Genomic DNA, 23,153 nt, shown 5'->3' with positions numbered 1-23,153 from the left:
ACGAGTTGGTGCCCTGGTCCGTGGGAAGGTGGAGAACAAGGAGGAGTTCGGCCCCTCATATCATGCACCAGTTCCTGTGCTTGGAGTGCAGGCCACAAGAACAGTCATTTTACCTCCACTTCCTGGTCGCAAGGATAACAGGTACATCTCCATTGACAATGTCAAACTACAACGAGTGGCCGTTTCTTCTTAGTATGACACCAGCGGTCTCTTGTCCAGCGATGCTGAGAAATTCTGTTTTGGCTCCGGTGAATACCAACAGGCCTGACATTGCCATCGACATGCATACAGTTAGTAATCCTTTCTGGAATCTGCCAGCTGGTGATCCCAATGATGATACTAAGTATCTCAGCCTGCCTTGGCGTCGTTACATTGGCTTCCTGTCAGAAAGAGAGTGTTGTATAAAGCACTCTTAATATGCCACAGGATTGTTTGGCATAAAGCCCCATCCTATCTCTCTGACCTGATACAGACATATGAACCTACCAGAGAACTACGCTCAGCAGGAGCAGGGCTACTAAAAATTCCCCGTGTCAGAAGAGCAAAAATGGGTGGACGCTCGTTCAGACTGCTGGCAGCCGGCAACTGGAATAAACTCCCGATCAGCCTTAGGCTAGAAGGATCTGAAATTAAGTTCAGAAAACTTCTTAAGACCCACCTGTATAACAACTTATCCTACTAGCCGAACGCAGGTTCTTAGTCTGCCTTTTTTTCGGTTATCTTTCTCTCCGTTAGCGCGGGGACACGCCGGGAAGGCGTCACCAGGCGCTTTATAAATCTCTTTATTATTATTATTATTACTTGCCCCTCAGATGTGTTAATGCCTGATGTGTGAAAACAAGTGCAGGTACCCAGTCGCACTTTTCATTTGACACTGACTCTACAACATCAAAGTCCCCTTTGAAAGTTTCTAATTTTGCTGTTTGGTTTAAAAGACATTTTTCGATACCACTTTGGACTTACATTTGGCTGGTGCTTTTTTCGATTTTTTGGGTCATGGCAATTGGATTTGTAGTTATGTTTTTTCGTCTAGTGAATTCACATTATGTTAAAGAACAATCTTCAATTAAGCTAATTGATGGAACTTTGGCACCCCACTCCTCCTCACACATCATAAAAAGGGACCAAACTATTGTCAACATCAAAGCTTGGCCTGTATTAGATGGGATTGCGTGGGATGCTGTCAAATGTCAAATACACGGCCCTACAGAGGTTATTAATGTCCCGATGTACTTCAGGTTTTAATGGGGGATGTTGTAAAACAAAACATACACTCTGATGATTTGTGAAGTCCAAGCCGTAGAGGCCCTATTTCGGATTTGAAATATTATGCTGCTTTTGATGCTGAAGATTTATATTTAGACTCAGTCAATTATGCAGACTTATTCTGCTATCAACACTATGGCAATCATTTTCTGCATAAAGCAAACACATTTAGAAATGTGGTAAACTATACACAATGGGAACATTGTCCAGCTCCCATTGAGGGCAGCTCGAAAACACGTTTGAAAAAGTTCACTTATTTTACTGATTTTAATCAATCCAATCCTGACGCCTTTTATTTTAAGATGACTGCTAAGTCCTCTTACAAAGTTAGACTCACCCACACTAAAGTACTGTATTCGAAGTCCATTATCAATCAATTAGCTATAGGGGGCTATGAGCTGTGGAAAGATACTATTGATCTTAAATCTGTTTGGGGTTCTAAAAGCTAGCAAGCGCAAGGCACTGAAACTCTGCATCATGCATGTCTCATCCTGAACCATACGTTGTTTTTGAACTCAACTATTTCACAAACTACTTGCTTTGGATTGGCTACGTCTAAAAAATGTAATGCTTTTCCATTCCTGATTTGGGAACATACCTTACGTGGTATAATCACACCGATAGGTCTATTGATGAATTGCAGTTTCTAATGCTAAATTCCTCTTTTAATATTTCCAGCTTGGATGCCCAAGGTTGGTTATTATGGCAAGAAAGTTCAGATTAATACCAACATCGTTTTCTGGGTCTGGCCCCTGGCTACACACAGGTTAGGGTGGCTCCCCATTTTGAAAGCGACCATTCTGTTACTACCTATTCAGTAGGCAATTATGTCAGAACTGGCTTAAACATTCCACTTTAGAGCCGGTTAAACTTCACTTGTCCAAATTGACTGACGATGTTGATTTGAATGACTTTGTTAAAGGCCTTGTAGGAGGCATGTCAAAAAGATGGAGATATGCTATTTACAACGAAGTTTGGAAACTGTCTGAAATTGAAGCTGCTTCTCGATAGAGAGCTACTGATCAGGCCAATTTAGAAAAAGTGCTTGCAGTTGTTAATAATAGCATTAATATCCTTTCTTTCCGAATTTACACATTAGATAATATTGTTTCATCTGTTGTTGATATTGTGCAGGATGAAGTGTCTGTTTTGTACCATGGTCTAAATCAATTATGTTCCATTATGCAGTTTGCTTGGACTTTACAAAACTATAAAATCTGGGAAAGTTCCTTGGGACTACATGAATACCTCTTCTCTATTTATACCGTTTAATTTGATTGAAAAACAACAATTTATGTCTATGAAGAATGCTGCATATTCACTTTTGCATATTGGAAAGTTGGAACCTTTACCTTTTTCTGTTGCTGAATCTAATTCAGCTGTATGGCTCATTCATGGGTAATAACATTGCCCTTTCCCCTGTTTAAATTCAGTTCATGCATGAAACACTATGCCATAGGTAGATTTGATTCACTGTTGGGAAGTGCCTATCTCCATGAAGTTTGGTCTCTGCAAGTGACCAGGGAGGGTAAAGAGATTTATTTAAAGGGAGAAGATTGCACTTCTACACCTGATCACTCACTGGTTTCAAGAACATACAATTGCATGGCTCGTGTAACACGCAAGCTCCGAACTTAGCCTGCATTTTAAAGGGTAATCCAGTCCCAGCAATAACAACAACGTTGCTAGCTAACGGTAGCTATTTACTTTTAAATAATGAAGATTGCTGTGATATGCTGGCAGGGATTCCATACATTGTGACTGTCTTCCAACGTGTAGTCTGCTGTAAGAATGTTCTTTTCCCGCCTGCGTAGGATGTGTCCATCTTGTCCTCCATTCCGACCTTGAAAGCAGAGTTCAACAAGATGAGTCGAATAAGGGCTCTATTGTCACAGAAAGAAGTTGCCCTTACTTCATCCTGTGAAACATTTGTCCTTCACGTGGCAAACACCTGCACCGAGGTGCATGCACTTTTAAATACTGATCTCCCACTGCATTTTGGCGCTTTGATTCACACTATATTCAATACCTCGTCGACCACAGGCTTGGACCATTTTTTTAAAGTAGTAAGCTCTTGCCTTGTGATCTCATTCTAAACTATATTTGGTGTGATACCGGCATTTTTTCATTCTATTTTATCCAGCCTCTCTGGCGGTTTATTGTTAATTCTCGCCTTGACTGCCGGTGTACTGCTGTTAATTTGCTTGCTCAAAAATGGCTGCACAGTCTGTATAACAAGACAACCTGCCCTGGCTACTTCAGCTTCGCAACTGGATGCTTGAATACTATGGAACGCTACCTCTGGCTACCTTGAGTGTGGCATATGGATTATCTTTCCAGTTCAAATACTTTACATGCGTGCAACCTATTTTCCATTGCCTGGATTGCTGTTTTGAATGGGCTCTGGATTTGTGTTCCTGCAATACGGTGTCTCCTAACCCTGATTATGATCAACTAATGAGTCCCTTAGTAGTCCATGAGTTGGAATGTTCTGGCATCGGAATTATTTCGCATGGAGTCCTAGGGAATTGGAATATATGTGCAGCAGCACATGACCTCCTGCCACACAGCTATATCGAAGAAGACCCAAGTTGTCCTCTGTTGATGCCAGAGGCTCTGGCTGTCGAAGAACATATATGCTCCTTCACGTTATTGAATTGGATGGCACAAATGTTTTCTGATGATAATAATGACTTCCTCTTGGAGGCAGTTGCAACGTACTGTGCCTTTACGCTGTTGGATCGAATTAGCATGTGTCCAGCTTCAACGCGTACTGTACTCGATGTGAATTTTTAAAATATTTTTATCCATTTCCATTATGGGCAATATAATGCCCCTTATTGTTTTTTTCTTTTTTTTTCTTACTACTTCGAACTTATTACTTCCAATTATCCAGTTTGGCAAATTTTTAACTTGGTTCTGCCTCACTCGAACTTGAACTCTGTATTTCTAAAATTGCCTCCCTTCTTGTACGTTTTCCAATCAGGGGAGGGTGTAGTGAAGGCAGGGCCTTGCTTGCACACATTGCTATGTTAGTATAAGCTTATTAGAAGTTTAAACGCCATTTTGCCACTTTGCAGCTTTTGCACTCAACACTACATATAACTGTTTGTTGTAAGTTAAACTGCTTGATTTTTCCACGCATGAGAACGGCTTGTTTTTAACATCCCTAGGCTTACATAGCGATCTCTGTTTGAACACTGTGTGCAGAATCCTTCAAGGTCACCATGACAATGTAGGCTGTTATTCAGGTTGATTGGACCCTGCTCTAGACAAAACATGAACACAGCTGCAGCTAACTGAAATGCTAGCGCCTTTAATATTGCACTGCATGCATGATTTGGCCACTTGGAGAAATCCCTTTTTCAGAGAGAGAGAGAGCTTTGCCGATCCTGATGTGATTTACTTCTGCTGATCTTGGAGGTATGGTGTTCCCCATTCAAGCCTAAGAGACCTTCTATTATTATTATAAAACTTAGTTCCTAACAGGGGAGGGTGGTTCACAAGGCACTATAGGACCTGTTTCCACTATCATTATAATATGATTTCTCACTTTGTGTTTTATGGAATTGTAACAATACTGATCGTATTATTTTTAATCATATGCCTACTTATGTTAGCAAAAATACTGCATCTTAGAGCATGTCTAAAAAATAAACATTTTAAACTTTTCTGTGTCTCTACTTACTCATGTTGTGGACTGGTATGAGAAAAAAACGAAAGAGTGTTCTTGATTACCACCATTTCTGAGAGTACCCGAAGTTGCATGTTCTGGGTTGTCTAATCAGGACAGAGAGCTAACGAGACACTGATGCTAGTCAGTTTGGGGTTCAGGGTACTGAGGTGAGTTTTTTGGTACGCCATAATTCACTGAGGTCCTGGGTCTCTGTGCACAGTTCTGTGTATGACCAGAATCCCCGCAACAGAAGTTTAGACCAGATTCGAATGTGTTCCTCTAGCCAATCCATAGCCCTGCCAAAGTTGCACCGCCACAACTCCTCGATATTCCTACTTATCACTACCCCTAGGTACTTAACCAGACCCATAGCCAACTGTAATGTGTAATCCGTGGCAAAACGGGTTGTCTTTTCTGTGAGTGGGAAGAGTATAGATTTTGACAAGTTCACCTGGATTCCAGAGATGTCGCCAAAATGGACTACCTCCTGAATCAGAGGGCTCAAGTTGGTCACCGGGTCATTAATATATAGGGCGACATCATCAGCATAGAGGGATATAAGTAGTCCCGGACCTAAATCCCAACCCCCGATTGGCATGGTGCTGCCATAGTCATGCTGCCAAGGGCTCCATGGCAATTGCAAATTGTATGGGCAAAAGTGGGAATCCCTGCCACGTCCCTCATGCCACTGGGAAGGGATCTGATAGTAGGCCGTTGAGGTGTATCCATGCAGTAGGTAATGTGTATAATACGCGTATTTACGCTATATAACAAGGGCTCAGTCTAAGCCTCTACAATAAGGGGAATAGGTAAGTCCATTCTAAAGAATCAAAGGCTTTAGTCATGTCAAGGAGTGCAACTGCTGCGGATATGTCTGGGTGTAAATAGTGCATAGCTGCAAATAACGTACGGAGATTGTGAGCTGTTGACCTACCAGGATAAAGCCGCATTGATCTGGTCTGACCACTACAGGCAGCAGCAGTTGGAAGCGGTTAGCCAGTGCTTTGGCAAATATTTTATTATCCATGTTTAATAATATGAGTGGCCGGTATGTATCGCATTAGTCTTCCGGTTTACCGGGCTTTAAGAAGCGTGATTATGACTGCTTCCCGCAAGGAGGAGGGCAGGGCGCCCGAATCTATTGAGTCTTGATACATGTCTAGCAACTTGGGTGCGAGAAGTTGGGAAAATTCTTTATAAAAGCCAACAGGCAGGCCATCAAGGCCAGGGGCCTTATCAGAGGCTAGACCTGCAATTGCTTGGTGCACTTCTTCTATCGTGATTGGGCAGTTCAAAAATTCACTATGTGCATCAGATAGCCAAACTAGCTCCAGCGACTCTATATACTCCTAGAGATTCTCAGCATCCACCATGGGAGTGATGTATTATAGCTGTTCATAGAAAGTGACCATAGTGCGCAATATCTCAGCAGGAGATAAATGGCAATTGCCCTCGGAGTCTGCTAGGTCAGAGATATAAGAAGCGTGCGGTTTATGAAGGAGCTAGAGCTCTGCCGGGCCTGTCTCCTTCCCCATAATTTCAGGCCTGGGTGTCTTTATCTAAAAAAATTGTTTTGCAAAGGGCTTCATCCTGATAAGTAGACATTTTTTCCCCGATCCTGGCCAGCGTGTTTGGATCGTCCGTATGGAAGAAGTCAAATTTCAAGGCTGTAAAATGGATTTTAATATGCCATGCTGTTTAGCTACGCAGATGCCAAGTATAACAGATTTAAATATGTCCCATAACACGGAGGAAAAGTATAGGATACTTTAACAGCATATAACCGGAGTGCTACAACATCATTTGTGATTCATAGAAATAAGAATAATATGACAGTGGAAATAGAGATATGGAGCTTCTAAGGTTACTGAAGATTAGGTGTGCTAGAATTGCTCTCTTAAATATTTTGCCTAAAAATGAATACCATGGGGCATATTACCAAGCAATAGCGATAATTATTGCTATTGCTTGGTTAGAGACAAAAATTTACCGCTGAGCTGCGTCGATTTTTATCGCAGATAAACCTTGGTATTACCAAGGTTTATCGCAAATACGATAAAAATCGTCCGCAATGCATGAATATCGCTGAAAAGTTAGCGATATTCATGCATTACCGAGCTAATGCTCTTAGCCATGTTATCCACCTCCCATTGGATAACATGGCTAAGAACTGCTCAGGGCAGGTGTTAGCTTTTGGAGATATTCGCGCTTAGCTCGAATATCTCCATAAGTTGGTAATAGGAGATAGCGATGTTAGCGACTGTTTCCAGTCGCTAACATCTTGGCACGCCCACTTTGCATGTCATTAGTGATAAATATCACTGACATGCAAAGTGGGGCCCAAGATGGTCGCTATCTCCTACTAGCTGTCGCTAACTGGTGTTAGCGACAGCTAGGTAATAGGGAGATAATTTTACTTCCGCTTTCTTGGCTTTTAAAGCCAAAAAAGCGGAGATAAACCCCCTTGATAATATGCCCCCAAATGTTTAATAACGCTGTATTTGTATCAGGTGAGAATATATACATTTTTCTGGAGAGCTTTATATAGCGTGATCTCGACCCGAAGGTATAAGAGCACTTTACATAAACACCAGTTAAATTACAGAAGGACACATTCATGTTTTGTTAGGCACGGAGAGATTAACTGATTTGCACAGAATCACAGGATGTTGAGCGTCCCTGCCGAGATTCAATCCCGGTTCTCCAGCTCCAAGGTCGATCATCTAGCCCTTTGCCCACAAATTATTCCATTTACATGCTTGACCTCATCACCCATCTATCTTTATAATAGGCATTTACATATTTAACCAGTGATGGAGGTTTCCAGCTATGCATAATGCCTTTTGCATTTGTAAATTAAATGTCTTCTTTCTCATTTAAAAAAAGACAATTAGTGTTCCAGAATATTATACTCAGAAATATCTGTAAACCTAGTTTCATTACAACAGCCTCTGGATTTTGCTTGTGATTTTAGCTTTATAAAAGCAACCAAAGTAACTCTTGCATAGCACATACAGAGGACTTTGACATAAACACATTTGCAATTAGGGAGACAGCACCCATCATAAAACATTTTGTGCTTGCAATGAACAACTTTAGTCTGATAAACAACACAGCACCTGCCTCGGTCTTCAACCATACTGATTCCAAGATGTGCAATGTAGCCATTACCATCAGCAGCAGAGGGGCTGCTCAATGTGAAGTGAATGGAAAACAAGAGATAAAGTTCATGTAAACAAAGTTATAAGAGGCAATCTTCAACGTGTTCCGGGCTCCATTACAAAGAACGTTGAATGGCCGGTTGGTCCTTTAACTTAGTTAACCGCTTCACACACATAATGAAAACCTTAATTAAAAAAACACTTTAAGAGTTGAGTTCAGGCACTTGCTGTTTCCAGACTGGATGACTGGAATGTACTTCTTAGTGGCCTTCCCAAAGTTCCCCTAGCCTTCTTCAAAGAGGTTCTACATGCAGCAGCTCGAATTGTCTCTAGATGTAAGAAATTTGACCACTTTTGTTCTGTCTTTATATCACTACACTGAATTCCCAATAAAGGAAGAGCAATTTAAGATGGCCTGCAACACCCAGAAAGCCCTATATACATCAACTCCTCATGATTTGACTGAGAACATTTCTGGTGGCTAACAGGCAGTGAAAATACAGATTCCCTCTTTCTCAGGTCTCCCACATTCAAACAAGAATAGTGTATGAAGTAAACCCACTATGGCAGGGCCACCCGTAAGACATGTCGAGATCTTCAAAACACTCCATGCCGTGCAACTTTTAAAAAGGAATGAAAGCCCTTCTGTTCCATAAACACTTCAACTGTGACTAGTGAGCGTTCAACAGTGACTGAGAAACCATGAAACATAACCTACTTTTGTGGTTAGTCTTTACCCTGGATTATACTCATTTTATCAAGTTTGTGCAATATTATTTGTAAACGTACTCTGGTACTGTTCTAAAGTGCTCTAATGCCCTTTAGCTATCTCTGTCCAACAGAAAAGTGCATAAATAAATACATGACTGTTGTGAAAGAGGAGTAAATACATTTGTATTAGCAGTCAAAAGAGAATAAGCACAAGTACTAACCAAGCTTGTTTCTGTTGGACAGCAACGTGGCAGTGCAATGCAGCACATGTGGCAAAGCGGCCTGGACCAGCTCCCACCGAGAAATGCTCTGGATTGCTTCGGAGAGTGCAGGCGAGAGGCCATGGAGTTTGTTTTCCACCAGGACTCGTTCAAATGACTACCAAGAAAGAGACAGAATGAATAACTTTAGAAACAGAATTGCATAAACTAGCCAACATTAGCAGCTCTTTCGCTAAGGCGGAGGAGCGTCGCCCCACTGCTCTTGGTGCAGTGTAAAAGAAAACATTAAATGATGATAACAGAAGTTATTTCTATTATCATTTTATTTCTGGTGTCAGCAAAATTTGAGAGGGCAGGACTTGGATCCCGTGAGTGTTGCTGCACTCCTATGTGTGCATGACTGCTTGGTCGGCCCTCTAGGCCGGCCAAACAGTCCTGTGCACTTTGCATGCTCCCCACCAGGCTGCATTACACAGCCTGGTGGGGAACATGCCCAGCCTCCCATTCCCGGTCTGAGCGCTGAGCCACGGCGCTCAGACCAATCACAATGCTGCATTGCAGCCTTGTGGATGGATTAAACTCAGATCTGTTGACTGGTTGTGAGTGTGTGATTGGTACAGATGCTCCGTCCATCACCACCCCCTTTTGTACCGCTTTGTTCGCCATAAGTTGGCAGGGTATGCTCAGACGTGAGTCCCTTGCTCACTTTGACACTGGATTCAAGAAAAGCCTGGCTGACGACGGCTGTAATGCCGGAAACTGGTCCTAGGAAGCTTGTTTCCGGTCCAGGGAAGGCATGGCTTGGCATTTCGAGCTGGACTGTTCCCATGAGGCACAGGGTCAGACTGATTTGCATATGGCCATGTCTGAACTGGGGTGGCAGAGTGGGCTAAAAAACGGTGATGGATTAAACCCAGAACTGTTGACTGGGTGTGAGTGTTTGATTGGTTCAGATGCTCCATCCATCACCATCCTCTTTTGTACCGCTTAGAATGCTATAGGGTCAGGAGCTATTTCCTGCTTCAATAGGTGAATCGCTACCAGGGGCATAGGAAGGAGAGTGGGGGAGTCCTGGCCGGCACTTTTTGGGGGCGGTGGGTGATGTGGGCAGTTTCAGCGAGTGCAAGGTAAGTGTTTTTCCTTTTTAGTATTTTATTTTCCCTCGTTGTCTGTCAACTCTCCCTTCCCCTTCCCCGCTCTTACCTGCACCTGCTGTCACAGGGTTGCAAACTCATGGACCTCCCCGGGCGGCAAAGCTCAAGTATACCACTGAGCACTACTTCTGTTTCTTTTCGGTGAAAGGAAGCACACAGATGGTGAATAATAGGCAACGGCAACCTCGAAGAACAGGTTTCGTGCACAATATTATCAGGAAAAGCTGAGACACAACTATCCCGTTCTTTAAAAAAGGGAAGTAAAATGAGCATCCCACTGATCGGCTGGGGCAGACGAATCAGGCAGCATTAAACACGATCAACTGCCAAATGCACTCATTTTCCAGATAGCTTGGGTCTCCTTCGTTGCCATGGTATCAGTGAGTTCAACCCAATGAGCTTCCTTCCAGTCTCTCTTATTAGCCCTTAGGGACGACCTTTATACCTTTCTGTCAGTAGTTAATTCAATTTTGTCGCCCTTTCTAGCGGCATCAATCAACCCCTTCTTTGCCACTCAACACTCCTTTGAAAACCATGTGCAAGGTATGTTTAACTAGGTTTCGGGCATTACAGCCGTCTTCAGCCAGGCTTTTCCTGAATCCAGTGGCAAAGTGAGCAAGGGACTCACGTCTGAGCATACCCTGACAACTTATGGCGAACAAAGCCGTACAAAAGGGGGTGGTGATGGACGGAGCATCTGTACCAATCACACACTCACTCCCAGTCAACAGATCTGGCTTTAATCCATCACCGTTCTTTAGCCCACTCTGCCACCCCAGTTCAGACATGGCCATAAGCAAATCAGTCTGACCCTGTGCCTCATGGAAACAGTCCAGCCAAAACTGGCAAGCCATGCCTTCCCTGGACCGGAAATAAGCTTCCTAGGACCGGTTTCTGGCATTACAGCTGTCTTCAGACAGGCTTGCTTGAATGCAGTGGCAAAGTGAGCAAGAGACTCATGTCTGAGCAAACCCGGGCAACTTATGGGGAACAAAGCCGTACAAAAGGGGGTGGTGATGGACGGAGCATCTGTACCAATCACACACTCACTCCCAGTCAACAGATCTGGCTTTAATCCATCACCGTTCTTTAGCCCACTCTGCTACCCCAGTTCAGACATGGCCATAAGCAAATCAGTCTGACCCTGTGCCTCATGGGAACAGTCCAGCCCAAACTGCCAAGCCATGCCTTCCCTGGACCGGAAATAAGCTTCCTAGGACCGGTTTCTGGTATTACAGCTGTCTTCAGACAGGCTTGCTTGAATGCAGTGGCAAAGTGAGCAAGGGACTCATGTCTGAGCAAACCCGGGCAACTTATGGCAAACAAAGCGGTACAAAAGGGGGTGGTGATGGATGGAGCATCTGAACCAATCAAACACTCACACCCAGTCAATAGATCTGGGTTTAATCCATCACCGTTCTTTAGCCCACTCTGCCACCCCAGTTCAGACATGGCCATAAGCAAATCAGTCTGACCCTGTGCCTCATGGGAACAGGCCAGCCCAAACTGCCAAGCCATAACTTCCCTGGACTGCAAACAAGCTTCCTAGGACCTGTTTCTGGAATTACAGCCGTCTTCAGCCAGGCTTTTCTTGAATCCAGTGGCAAAGTGAGCAAGGGACTCACGTCTGAGCATACCCTGCCAACTTATGGCGAACAAAGCGGTAAAGAAAGGGGGTGGTGATGGACGGATCATCTGTACCAATAACATACTCACACCCAGTCACCAGATCTGGATATAATCCAGCACCGTTCTTTAGCCGAAACTGCCAGCCGAGTTCAGACATGGCCATATGCAAATCAGTCTGACCCTGTGCCTCATGGGAACAGTCCAGCCCGAACTGCCCAGCCATGCCTTTGCTGGACCGGAAACAAGCTTCCTAGGACCGGTTTCCGGCATTACAGCCGTCTTCAGCCAGGCTTGCTTGCATCCAGTGGCAAAGTGAGCAAGGGACTCACGTCTGAGCATACCCTGCCAACTTATGGCAAACAAAGCGGTACAAAAGGGGGTGGTGATGGACGGAGCATCTGAACCAATCAAACACTCACACCCAGTCAACAGATCTGGGTTTAATCCATCACCGTTCTTTAGCCCACTCTGCCACCCCAGTTCAGACATGGCCATATGCAAATCAGTCTGACCCGGTGCCTCATGGGAACAGTCCAGCCCGAAATGCCAAGCCATGCCTTCCCTGGACCGGAAACAAGCTTCCTAGGACCGGTTTCGGGCATTACAGCCGTCTTCAGCCAGGCTTGCTTGAATCCAGTGGCAAAGTGAGCAAGGGACTCACCTCTAAGCATACCCAGCCAACTTATGGCGAACAAAGCGGTACAAAAAGGGGTGGTGATGGACTTTACAATGTGCCAGGGGCACGGGCAGAATTTACAGGGGATATGTACAAGACAGGGCCACCTGGACCACTGTCAGGAATCAGAAGTAACACTTTCAGAAATAGCACTTAGTACGTAGAATATAGCACAAAATAGCACACAACCAGTAATCACTGGTAACCAGGATCTCACTAGCACCACCTGTACTAGGGAGAAAACAACCACCTATGTATCACAATACCTGTAGGGGTGTAAGAACATACACATGATGCAATGCATGACATTCATTCAGAGGTGTAAAGGCACATGACGCATAAACAATACATTCAGAGGTGCAGAGAAAGTACAATTGCGCCAAACTCACGTAAGTCACCACCTGTGACTGTCCCTAGGCCCTCTGGCCTTGTTGGGGCTAGGACGCCCTGTGTCCAAAGTGTCAGGGGGGCCTAAAGGGAGCAGTTGCCCACAAAGTGCTGGGCAACTGGGTAGCACGATGATGGGGCCAATGTTGGAGCCTCGCAGGCTCTGCAGAAATCACTTGTGCCCCCTAAGCCCCTCCGGGCTCTAAAGCAACAATGGCTGCCGTTGGAGTCCCCCTCCTGGGGACTCAAAGCACAAGTGGGGCACCTGGAGCCTCTCCTGGCTCTGCATAAGCAAGATGCCCCCTGAGCCTCTCGGGCTCAACACAAAAATGCCCCCTGGACGCTTCGTAGCGCTTCTGTGCGCTTCAGCAGGGAGAAATCGACCGCCCCTACCAAATCTCACGCATCTCGCATGAGTCGCGTATCCCCCGAGGCACACTCACCGGTCTCGAGGCAGCGGTCTTCTTCACGAGAGCTCCCGCTCCTCGGGGCTCTCTGCAGACTTCTCCCCTGGGCTCTCCCTCGCTTTGGGAGCCTGGGGGGGACAAGGAAAGACGCCGGCTTCTCCCCTTACCGGAGCACGGGGTGGCCTCCGTCTGCTTCCGGTTGCCTCTCTCCTGCCCCCGGCCTGCCTGACTTCCAGGTCACGGCTGCGGGGCGGGACTTCCGGTCGGCCTGCTCCCTGATTGGCCGGCCGGCAGGAACACTTCCGGGTCGTCGCGGGCAGCGCGGCGGCCCGTTTCCGGTGCTTCTAGGCGGGGGATGAATTTACCGAGGGGTCGGCACCCTCGAGAAAAATGCGAAAACGGGCGGCAAGGTCCCTGGCAGGGTGGGCACCTGCCAGGCGACCAAACACTCGAGAATAAGCGAGGTGGCACTCGCTTGGGGCGGACCATGCCGGGTGGGCACCGGCCTCTTCAAATAAAGCGCTCCCCAGCGCTACAAGCCACACGAAAGCGCTCCAAAGCGCTATAGCAGAACAAAAGCGCTTCCAAGCGCTAAGAGGCAATTCCAGCGCTCCCAGCGCTAGAGGACAGCCCAAAGTCCAGCAAAAGTCCTTTCAAGGGGCAGGGGGGCAAGGCTGGGCCCAGAGCCAGCACACTGGGTCTCCAGGCAGGGAGACTCCCCAAGTGGCGGTCCTCTGGCCCAGTAGCAGCAACAGCAGCCCCCTCAGGATCCTGGAACAAGAACAGCTTCTGTGGGGACACAGCCCCATTTTTATACAGTACATTCCTTTGTCTGAAGGTGCAGGGTGGGGGCAGAACCAGTCGCAGCTGGTTCTTGAGTACCCTTGATGGCCCAACCACCCCTTTCTTTCACTGGCAGGGCTAGGGACATCAGTCACACCACAGGGGGGCGGAGCCAGCATTGTCTGGGGAAAACCCAGCCTCATTCAGGCCACAGGTACACTCCTCCCCAGCCATCAGCATGCTAATCTCCCACTCACCACCGGGCAGACCCATCCAGCCTTCCTGGAGCCAGGCTCACCAGCCTGCTCCAGCCAATCACACGCCAGCCATATTTTACACTAATATGCCAACTCTTGGAAATGGCATTTCTACATATGACACACTCATGCAACACACACCATTGCGAAGCATTCACTCTCACGAGTTTGCACATATCAGATTCGAACCTGTACACCCCACGCATCAGGAACTACCAGGGACACATACATTCCCCATGCATTCCTATGGGAGGGCAGGCCTATCTCATCACATGCACTCAGAGTGCGCACGCACTTTCCACTGGGACACAGTGAAAGTGCGCAGAACCCAAAAATCACCATCACCAGGTCACCATTTAAAGCAAAAAGGCTAGGGGTGAACCTGCCCGAAGGGCCAAGTCCAACACAACCCCCTTCCAGCCAAAACGCAGGGCAGACCAATCACCACCGTGATGGACTTCCCTGCTTGGGGCGATAGAACACGGACGCGGGCCCGCAACTGCAGGGACACCCTCCTGTTCTACGCCACGGTGAACCTATGGGATTCCTTCTCAACACACTGTCTGGACCAACTGGACTACCCCACTGGTACTCCCGAGCTGTCCGCGGCCAGGACCAGGCCCTGGGCCACCCAGGTGCCACCGGTCGTTGCCAATTCGCAGAGCGGGGGGTAGTAACCCCTGGCACATAGTAGCCATTCTCCACTCTCCCTGTCTGCAAGACAGGACTAGACTGCCACTGGTTCTCCAGCCTAGGGTCTACACCCTCAGGCGGACCAGGAGTCTCAGGGAAGGCTCTCCTCCCCCTACCTCTTCTCCTAGGGTTCCTCCTCCTCCTGAGAGGGGTACACCTAGCACGCCATTCCAACCCAGGGTTTAACCCCTCAGGTTGCACCGGGGTCAGAGGTGGGCTTTCCCACCCTCTGCACCCCCTTCCAGAGGTCTGCCCTCTCCCAACTGGAGAAGTTCCTCTGGAAGAAGAACCGGTCAGGACACTGGTTACAGTCGTCCTACCCTTCAGGTCAGGCTGATCCTGAACCTGGCCATCCACCCGCCGGTCTAAAACCTTTGGTGGAACAATTGCCTGGCACTCCAGGACTTCTGGGGATGCACACACAAACCCCCTGAGGCTAACAAATGACACATCTGTTGTGTGACTGTCTGTCTGGCGCAGATCTCCCGCCTCCTGTCCACCTGACAGTGCGCAAAGATCCCCCAGACCAGACGTGGCGCCACCCGGGTCCCCCCAAGAAGATCTAGCCCAACTGGCTAGTCTCTGGTCCACTGGTGCATCCACTGGGAAACTCATCCCCCAATCACTCCTCACTTTGGACTTCTGTGCACTCCCTCCTGGAGTAGCACTGCCGGACACTGGAACCACTGGAGCTCTAGTTACAGATGCTCCAGGTTCCCTAGCCACTAGGAGATCCTCCTCAAGTGTACTAACAGGACAGCCTAGGTCCCTAACCTGGTGTTCCCTCAAGAAACCACCCAGGTTCTGAGACAGGGCTTCGGGCCTCTGGGGGCTCTCAGCCACCCACTGACTCCTGCTCCACTGAGCCAGGTAGTCAGCCCCTCCACCCTTCTCCCTATACTGGGACCTAGCTGGGCTACACTGAGCCTCTTCCACCACGCTGGGCTGGAAGATCCCTGAACCACTACTGTTGGACTCACTCTCCAATGACTCTACAGAACCTTTGGCACTCTCCCAGCGGTCTGCTTCCTCTATAAATAGTCTTAGATCAGAAAATTCACCCGCCAACAGGTGTTGGCGCAACTCAGGACAACAACTACTGAGCATCTGCTCTCTGACAAGCAGCCTGCATAGTTCATCATAGTCCTCTTCCTTGATACTCATCAGCCACTCAGCCAGTGCCTCATCACATACATCTGAAAAATCTGCCCAAGACTGGTGAGGCAGTCTCCTACTGCCCCTGAATTTCAACCTATACTCCTCCTCTTGGGAACAAGGTACCTTACGTTGGGGACGTGGACTGGGACTTCCTGCACTGAAGTCTAGATAGCTGCCACCACTGGACTCAACCCTCCCTGGGGGATCCAGAAAATTATGACTGCGGTCAGGGGATAACCTACACTCTAGGGCTATCTTCTCCCTGGTCAAGGCCCTCTCAGCCTCTGCAGTCCGCTCATTCACACCCAGCTGCGCCATCTCTCTGGCATACTCTACCCTGAGCATCTCCATGGCCAGCTGGTGCTCCCTCTCTTCTCTCCTATCCACCCACTCCTCTGGGGACAGGGAAAGGGATGAGGCGCTGCCTCCTACGCTGGACCCAGCAAGGGACTCCCTATCTATGGGGTCTCTACTCTCTACTGGCGTCCAGGTGCTGTCTTCTTCTTCCTCCTCTTCTGAATCTTCAGGGCTCCCCACAGACCCACCACCCTCCTGGTGTGAATCCCGGGCCCTTTCCTCACTGCGCGCAAGATCCCACTGACCCTTTTGCCATAGGATCAGGCTGCTCCTAAGTTCAGACTGAGTATCTGACTCATCCACTCCTATGCCTCTCTCTCCACAGAACCTTACCAGATCACACATACTGTACCCAAACAGATCACAGAAATCAAAAACTGGTTCCATTCTGGCGGACGTTCTAGAGAAGAGATTACACAGGGAACCTAGGGGTCTGAGCTTACACAGGAGTACACAATTCACAAAGGTTCAGCAAGTTCCCTCTCTCAGAGAACTCACACTCACTTGCCTAGTGCCACACACCATTCATTCACACACAACCCCCCCCTCGGACTGGTAAGGCAGTTTCTACCACCCCTGATTCCTCAACCTGACCACATGTGACACAGGTACCAAACTCTGGGCGCGGGGCAGGGGAACAAATGTACTGGACAGAATTGCACAATGATACCTCAGGAGAAGAAACAATGAAATTCTACCAAAAACACAATAATCCCCAAAAATGTGGTCATCTAAAATGCAGAGCTTTGTAGTGGCCAGTTGCCACTGTGGTACAACGCAAACACAAATCCTTATCCTCTCGCTGCTGCCAATGTTAGAAACGGGACCCTGGCCGGCCAAGACTCGCGTCGAGGTCAGTCAGGGATCACCATTCCTAAGGTCAGGGCAAGGGAGTCACACACCAAGGCAACCCCCACTCGCCCTCTAGGTAACGTGGCGCGAGCAGTCTAGGCTAAACTTGGAGGCGATATGAGTTAAGTATTTGCGCACGCACCCCAGCAACAACACCCAAGGCCCACCACAAAGGAAACTCCACACAAGGATATATATAAAAATAGCCTTTGTATTACACCAAACACATTAGATAAAACACACACTTTACAATGTGCCAAGGGCACGGGCAGAATTTACAGGGGATATGTACAAGACAGGGCCACCTGGACCACTGTCAGGAATCAGAAGTAACACTTTCAGAAATAGCACTTAGTACGTAGAATATAGCACAAAATAGCACACAACCAGTAATCACTGGTAACCAGGATCTCACTAGCACCACCTGTACTAGGGAGAAAACAACCACCTATGTATCACAATACCTGTAGGGGTGTAAGAACATACACATGATGCAATGCATGACATTCATTCAGAGGTGTAAAGGCACATGACGCATAAACAATACATTCAGAGGTGCAGAGAAAGTACAATTGCGCCAAACTCACGTAAGTCACCACCTGTGACTGTCCCTAGGCCCTCTGGCCTTGTTGGGGCTAGGACGCCCAGTGTCCAAAGTGTCAGGGGGGCCTAAACGGAGCAGTTGCCCACAAAGTGCTGGGCAACTGGGTAGCACGATGATGGGGCCAATGTTGGAGCCTCGCAGGCTCTGCAGAAATCACTTGTGCCCCCTAAGCCCCTCCGGGCTCTAAAGCAACAATGGCTGCCGTTGGAGTCCCCCTCCTGGGGACTCGAAGCACAAGTGGGGCACCTGGAGCCTCTCCTGGCTCTGCATAAGCAAGATGCCCCCTGAGCCTCTCGGGCTCAACACAAAAATGCCCCCTGGACGCTTCGTAGCGCTTCTGTGCGCTTCAGCAGGGAGAAATCGACCGCCCCTACCAAATCTCACGCATCTCGCATGAGTCGCGTATCCCCCGAGGCACACTCACCGGTCTCGAGGCAGCGGTCTTCATCACGAGAGCTCCCGCTCCTCGGGGCTCTCTGCAGACTTCTCCCCTGGGCTCTCCCTCGCTTTGGGAGCCTGGGGGGGACAAGGAAAGACGCCGGCTTCTCCCCTTACCGGAGCACGGGGTGGCCTCCCGTCTGCTTCCGGTTGCCTCTCTCCTGCCCCCGGCCTGCCTGACTTCCAGGTCACGGCTGCGGGGCGGGACTTCCGGTCGGCCTGCTCCCTGATTGGCCGGCCGGCAGGAACACTTCCGGGTCGTCGCGGGCAGCGCGGCGGCCCGTTTCCGGTGCTTCTAGGCGGGGGATGAATTTACCGAGGGGTCGGCACCCTCGAGAAAAATGCGAAAACGGGCGGCAAGGTCCCTGGCAGGGTGGGCACCTGCCAGGCGACAAAACACTCGAGAATAAGCGAGGTGGCACTCGCTTGGGGCGGACCATGCCGGGTGGGCACCGGCCTCTTCAAATAAAGCGCTCCCCAGCGCTACAAGCCACACGAAAGCGCTCCAAAGCGCTATAGCAGAACAAAAGCGCTTCCAAGCGCTAAGAGGCAATTCCAGCGCTCCCAGCGCTAGAGGACAGCCCAAAGTCCAGCAAAAGTCCTTTCAAGGGGCAGGGGGGCAAGGCTGGGCCCAGAGCCAGCACACTGGGTCTCCAGGCAGGGAGACTCCCCAAGTGGCGGTCCTCTGGCCCAGTAGCAGCAACAGCAGCCCCCTCAGGATCCTGGAACAAGAACAGCTTCTGTGGGGACACAGCCCCATTTTTATACAGTACATTCCTTTGTCTGAAGGTGCAGGGTGGGGGCGGAACCAGTCGCAGCTGGTTCTTGAGTACCCTTGATGGCCCAACCACCCCTTTCTTTCACTGGCAGGGCTAGGGACATCAGTCACACCACAGGGGGGCGGAGCCAGCATTGTCTGGGGAAAACCCAGCCTCATTCAGGCCACAGGTACACTCCTCCCCAGCCATCAGCATGCTAATCTCCCACTCACCACCGGGCAGACCCATCCAGCCTTCCTGGAGCCAGGCTCACCAGCCTGCTCCAGCCAATCACACGCCAGGCATATTTTACACTAATATGCTAACTCTTGTAAATGGCATTTCTACATATGACACACTCATGCAACACACACCATTGCGAAGCATTCACTCTCACGAGTTCGCACATATCAGATTCGAACCTGTACACCCCACGCATCAGGAACTACCAGGGACACATACATTCCCCATGCATTCCTATGGGAGGGCAGGCCTATCTCATCACATGCACTCAGAGTGCGCACGCACTTTCCACTGGGACACAGTGAAAGTGCGCAGAACCCAAAAATCACCATCACCAGGTCACCATTTAAAGCAAAAAGGCTAGGGGTGAACCTGCCCGAAGGGCCAAGTCCAACAGGCCATGTCTGAACTGGGGTGGCAGAGAGGGCTAAAGAACGGTCCTGGATTAAACCCAGATCTGTAGACTGGGTGTGAGTGCTTGATTGGTTCGAATGCTCCGTCCATCACCACCCCCTTTTGTACCGCTTTGTTCACCATAAGTTGTCAGGGTATGCTCAGACGTGAGTCCTTTGCTCACTTTGCCAATGGATTCAAGCAAGATAGGCTGAAGACGGCTGTAATGCCGGAAACCAGTCCTAGGAAGCTTGTTTCCGGTCCAGGGAAGGCATGGCTAGTCAGGTTGGTCTGGACTGTTCCCATGAGGCACAGGGTCAGACTGATTTGCATATGGCCATGTCTGAACTGGGGTGGCAGAGTGGGCTAAAGAACGGTGATGGATTGCACCCGGATCTGTTGACTGGGTGTGAGTGTTAAATTGGTTCAGATGCTCCCTCCATCACCACTCCCTTTTGTACCGCTTTGTTCGCCATAAGTTGGCAGGGTATGCTCAGACGTGAGCCCCTTGCTCACTTTGCCACTGGATTCAAGCAAGCCTGGCTGAAGACGTCTGTAATGCCGGAAACTGGTCCTAGGAAGCTTGTTTCCGGTCCAGGGAAGGCATGGCTTGGCAATTCGGGCTGGACTGTTCCCATGAGGTACAGGGTCAGACTGATTTGCATATGGCCTTGTCTAAACTGGGGTGGCAGAGTGGGCTAAAGAACTGTGCTGGATTAAACCCAGATCTGTTGACTGGGTGTGAGTGTTTGATTGGTTCAGATGCTCCGTCCATCACCACCCCCTTTTGTACCACTTTGTTTGCAATAAGTTGGCAGGGTATGCTCAGACGTGGGTCCCTTGCTCACTTTGCCACTGGATTCAAGCAAGCCTGGTTGAAGACAGCTGTAATGCCGGAAACCGGTCCTAGGAAGCTTGTTTCCGGTCCAGGGAAGGCATGGCTTGGCAGTTCGGGCTGGACTGTTTCCATGAGGCACAGGGTCAGACTGATTTGCATATGGCCATGTCCATACTGGGGTGGCAGAGTGGGCTAAAGAATGTGATGGATTAAACCCAGATCTGTTGACTGGGTGTGAGTGTTTGATTGGTTCAGATGCTCCGTCCATCACCACCCCTTTTGTACCACTTTGTTTGCCATAAGTTGGTAGGGTATGCTCAGACATGAGTCCCTTGCTCACTTTGCCACTGGATTCAAGAAAAGCCTGGCTGAAGACGGCTGTAATGCCAGAAACCGGTCCTAGGAAGCTTGTTTCCGGTCCAGGGAAGGCATGGCTTGGCAGTTCGGGCTGGACTGTTCCATGAGGTACAGGGTCAGAGTGATTTGCATATGGCCATGTCTGAACTGGGGTGGCAACGCGGGCTAAAGAACGGTAATGGATTACACCCAGATCTGTTGACTGGGTGTGAGTGTTTGATTGGTTCAGATACTTCATTCATCACCACCACCTTTTCTACCGCTTTGTTTGCCATAAGTTGGCAGTGTATGCTCAGACATGAGCCCCTTTCTCACTTTGCCACTGGATTCAAGCAAGCCTGGCTGAAGACGGCTGTAATGCCAGAAGCCGGTCCTAGGAAGCTTGTTTCCGGTCCAGGGAAGGCATGGCTTGGCAGTTCCGGCTGGACTGTTCCCATGAGGCACTAGGTCAGACTGATTTGCATATGGCCATGTCTGAATTGGGGTGGCAGAGTGGGCTAAAGAACGGTGATGGATTAAACCCAGATTTGTTGACTGGGTGTGAGTGTTTGATTGGTTCAGATGCTTTGTCCATCACCACCCCCTTTTGTACCGCTTTGTCTGCCATAAGTTGGCAGGGTATGCTCAGACGTTAGTCCCTTGCTCACTTTGCCACTGGATTCAAGCAAGCCTGGCTGAAGACGGCTGTAATGCCGGAAACCGGTCCTAGGAAGCTTGTTTCCGGTCCAGGGAAGGCATGGCTTGGCAGGTCGGGCTGGACTGTTCCCATGAGGCACAGGGTCAGACTGATTTGCATATGGCCATGTCTGAACTGGGGTGGCAGAGTGGGCAAAAGAACGGTGATGGATTAAACCCAGATTTGTTGACTGGGTGTGAGTGTTTGATTGGTTCAGATGCTTTGTCCATCAACGCCCCCTTCTGTACCGCTTTGTTTGCCATAAGTTGGCAGGGTATGCTCTGACGTGAGTCCCTTGCTCACTTTGCCACTGGATTCAAGCAAGCCTGGCTGAAGACGGTTGTAATGCCGGAAACCGGTCCTAGGAGGCTTGTTTCCGGTCCAGGGAAGGCATGGCTTGGCAGTTCGGGCTGGACTGTTCCCATAAGGCACAGGGTCAGACTGATTTGCATATGGCCATGTCTGAACTGGGGTGGCAGAGTGGGCTAAAGAACGGTGATGGACTAAACCCAGATCTGTTGACTGGGTGTGAGTGTTTGATTGGTTCAGATGCTCCGTCCATCACCACCCCCTTTTGTACCAATAGCATTCTAAGCGACTTTTACTGAGCCTGCAATCTCTATACCTTGCCCAAATACCCTCACTAATTTAGTTGCTGGGGGTACAAAATCTCCTTGAGTCATGGAGAGGGGTTATTATTATCCACATACATAAGGAAGGAAGTGGGAGATAACCCAGGGAATTACAGCCTTATTTAACCCAAAAGATCTTTGCTAGGTATGTTCACGCCCAGCTCCAGGCCTGAATGAAAAATCATCAGATATTGTCTGATTACCAGGCAGGATTTCATGAGAAAATTAGTACAATGGACCAGGTGTTTCGGTTATCAGCTATTTGCTGGGAATGAAATGAGAGACCAGTATTTGTAAAGCGCACAGCTACCTCCGAAGTGGTGTTCTGGCGCTGGAGGCCTTCGGGAAGATTAAGCGAGCTATTGTCCAGAGTCATATGGTGCTGGGCTGACCTGCCGCCAGTGTCAGGGATTGAACTGTGAGACCCAGATTCCAGTGTCAGTCACCCTGGCCACTGCGCCACACCTCTTTCAATATATTACACACACAAAAAACATGTCTTTCTGACCTTAATGGATTTGAAGGCCACATTTGATTTAGTCCCTAGAAAACGCCTGTGGAAAGTTCTCAGAAAATATGCTATCCCCAAGGATCTTTTATACATTTTAATTAAATTACAAACTGATACTTATGCTCATTTCAGGTGGAATAGTCATGGTCATAGTCACTGATAAGATTCCTGTTAACAGTGGGGTTAGATAGGGCTGCATTCTAGACTTCTCCTGTTTTGCCTGTTAATGGACTGCTGAGATGGATGAGTGTCTTCCAACATTATGCCCCTAAACTAGCAAACATCAGCACCCCTGTCCAGATGTTTGCTGATGAC

General features: G+C 48.5%; 1 protein-coding gene across 1 annotated transcript in view; it reads right to left on the bottom strand.

Annotated features, from left to right (window-relative positions):
• UNC80 (unc-80 subunit of NALCN channel complex) overlaps positions 1-23,153 on the bottom strand; it is a 2,521,865-nt gene that overhangs the window by 2,377,526 nt on the left and 121,186 nt on the right. Inside the window, exon 3 of the mRNA XM_086955549.1 lies at positions 9,036-9,192. Coding sequence (XP_086811675.1) covers positions 9,036-9,192 — 157 coding nt within the window. The remainder of the gene's footprint in view (positions 1-9,035; positions 9,193-23,153) is intronic.

This window comes from Lissotriton vulgaris, chromosome 2_1 (genome assembly GCF_964263255.1).
Source record: "Lissotriton vulgaris chromosome 2_1, aLisVul1.2, whole genome shotgun sequence".
Lineage (NCBI taxonomy): Eukaryota > Metazoa > Chordata > Amphibia > Caudata > Salamandridae > Lissotriton > Lissotriton vulgaris.
Note: the sequence above shows the minus strand (reverse complement) of the source record. Positions and strands in the feature narration are given on the sequence as shown.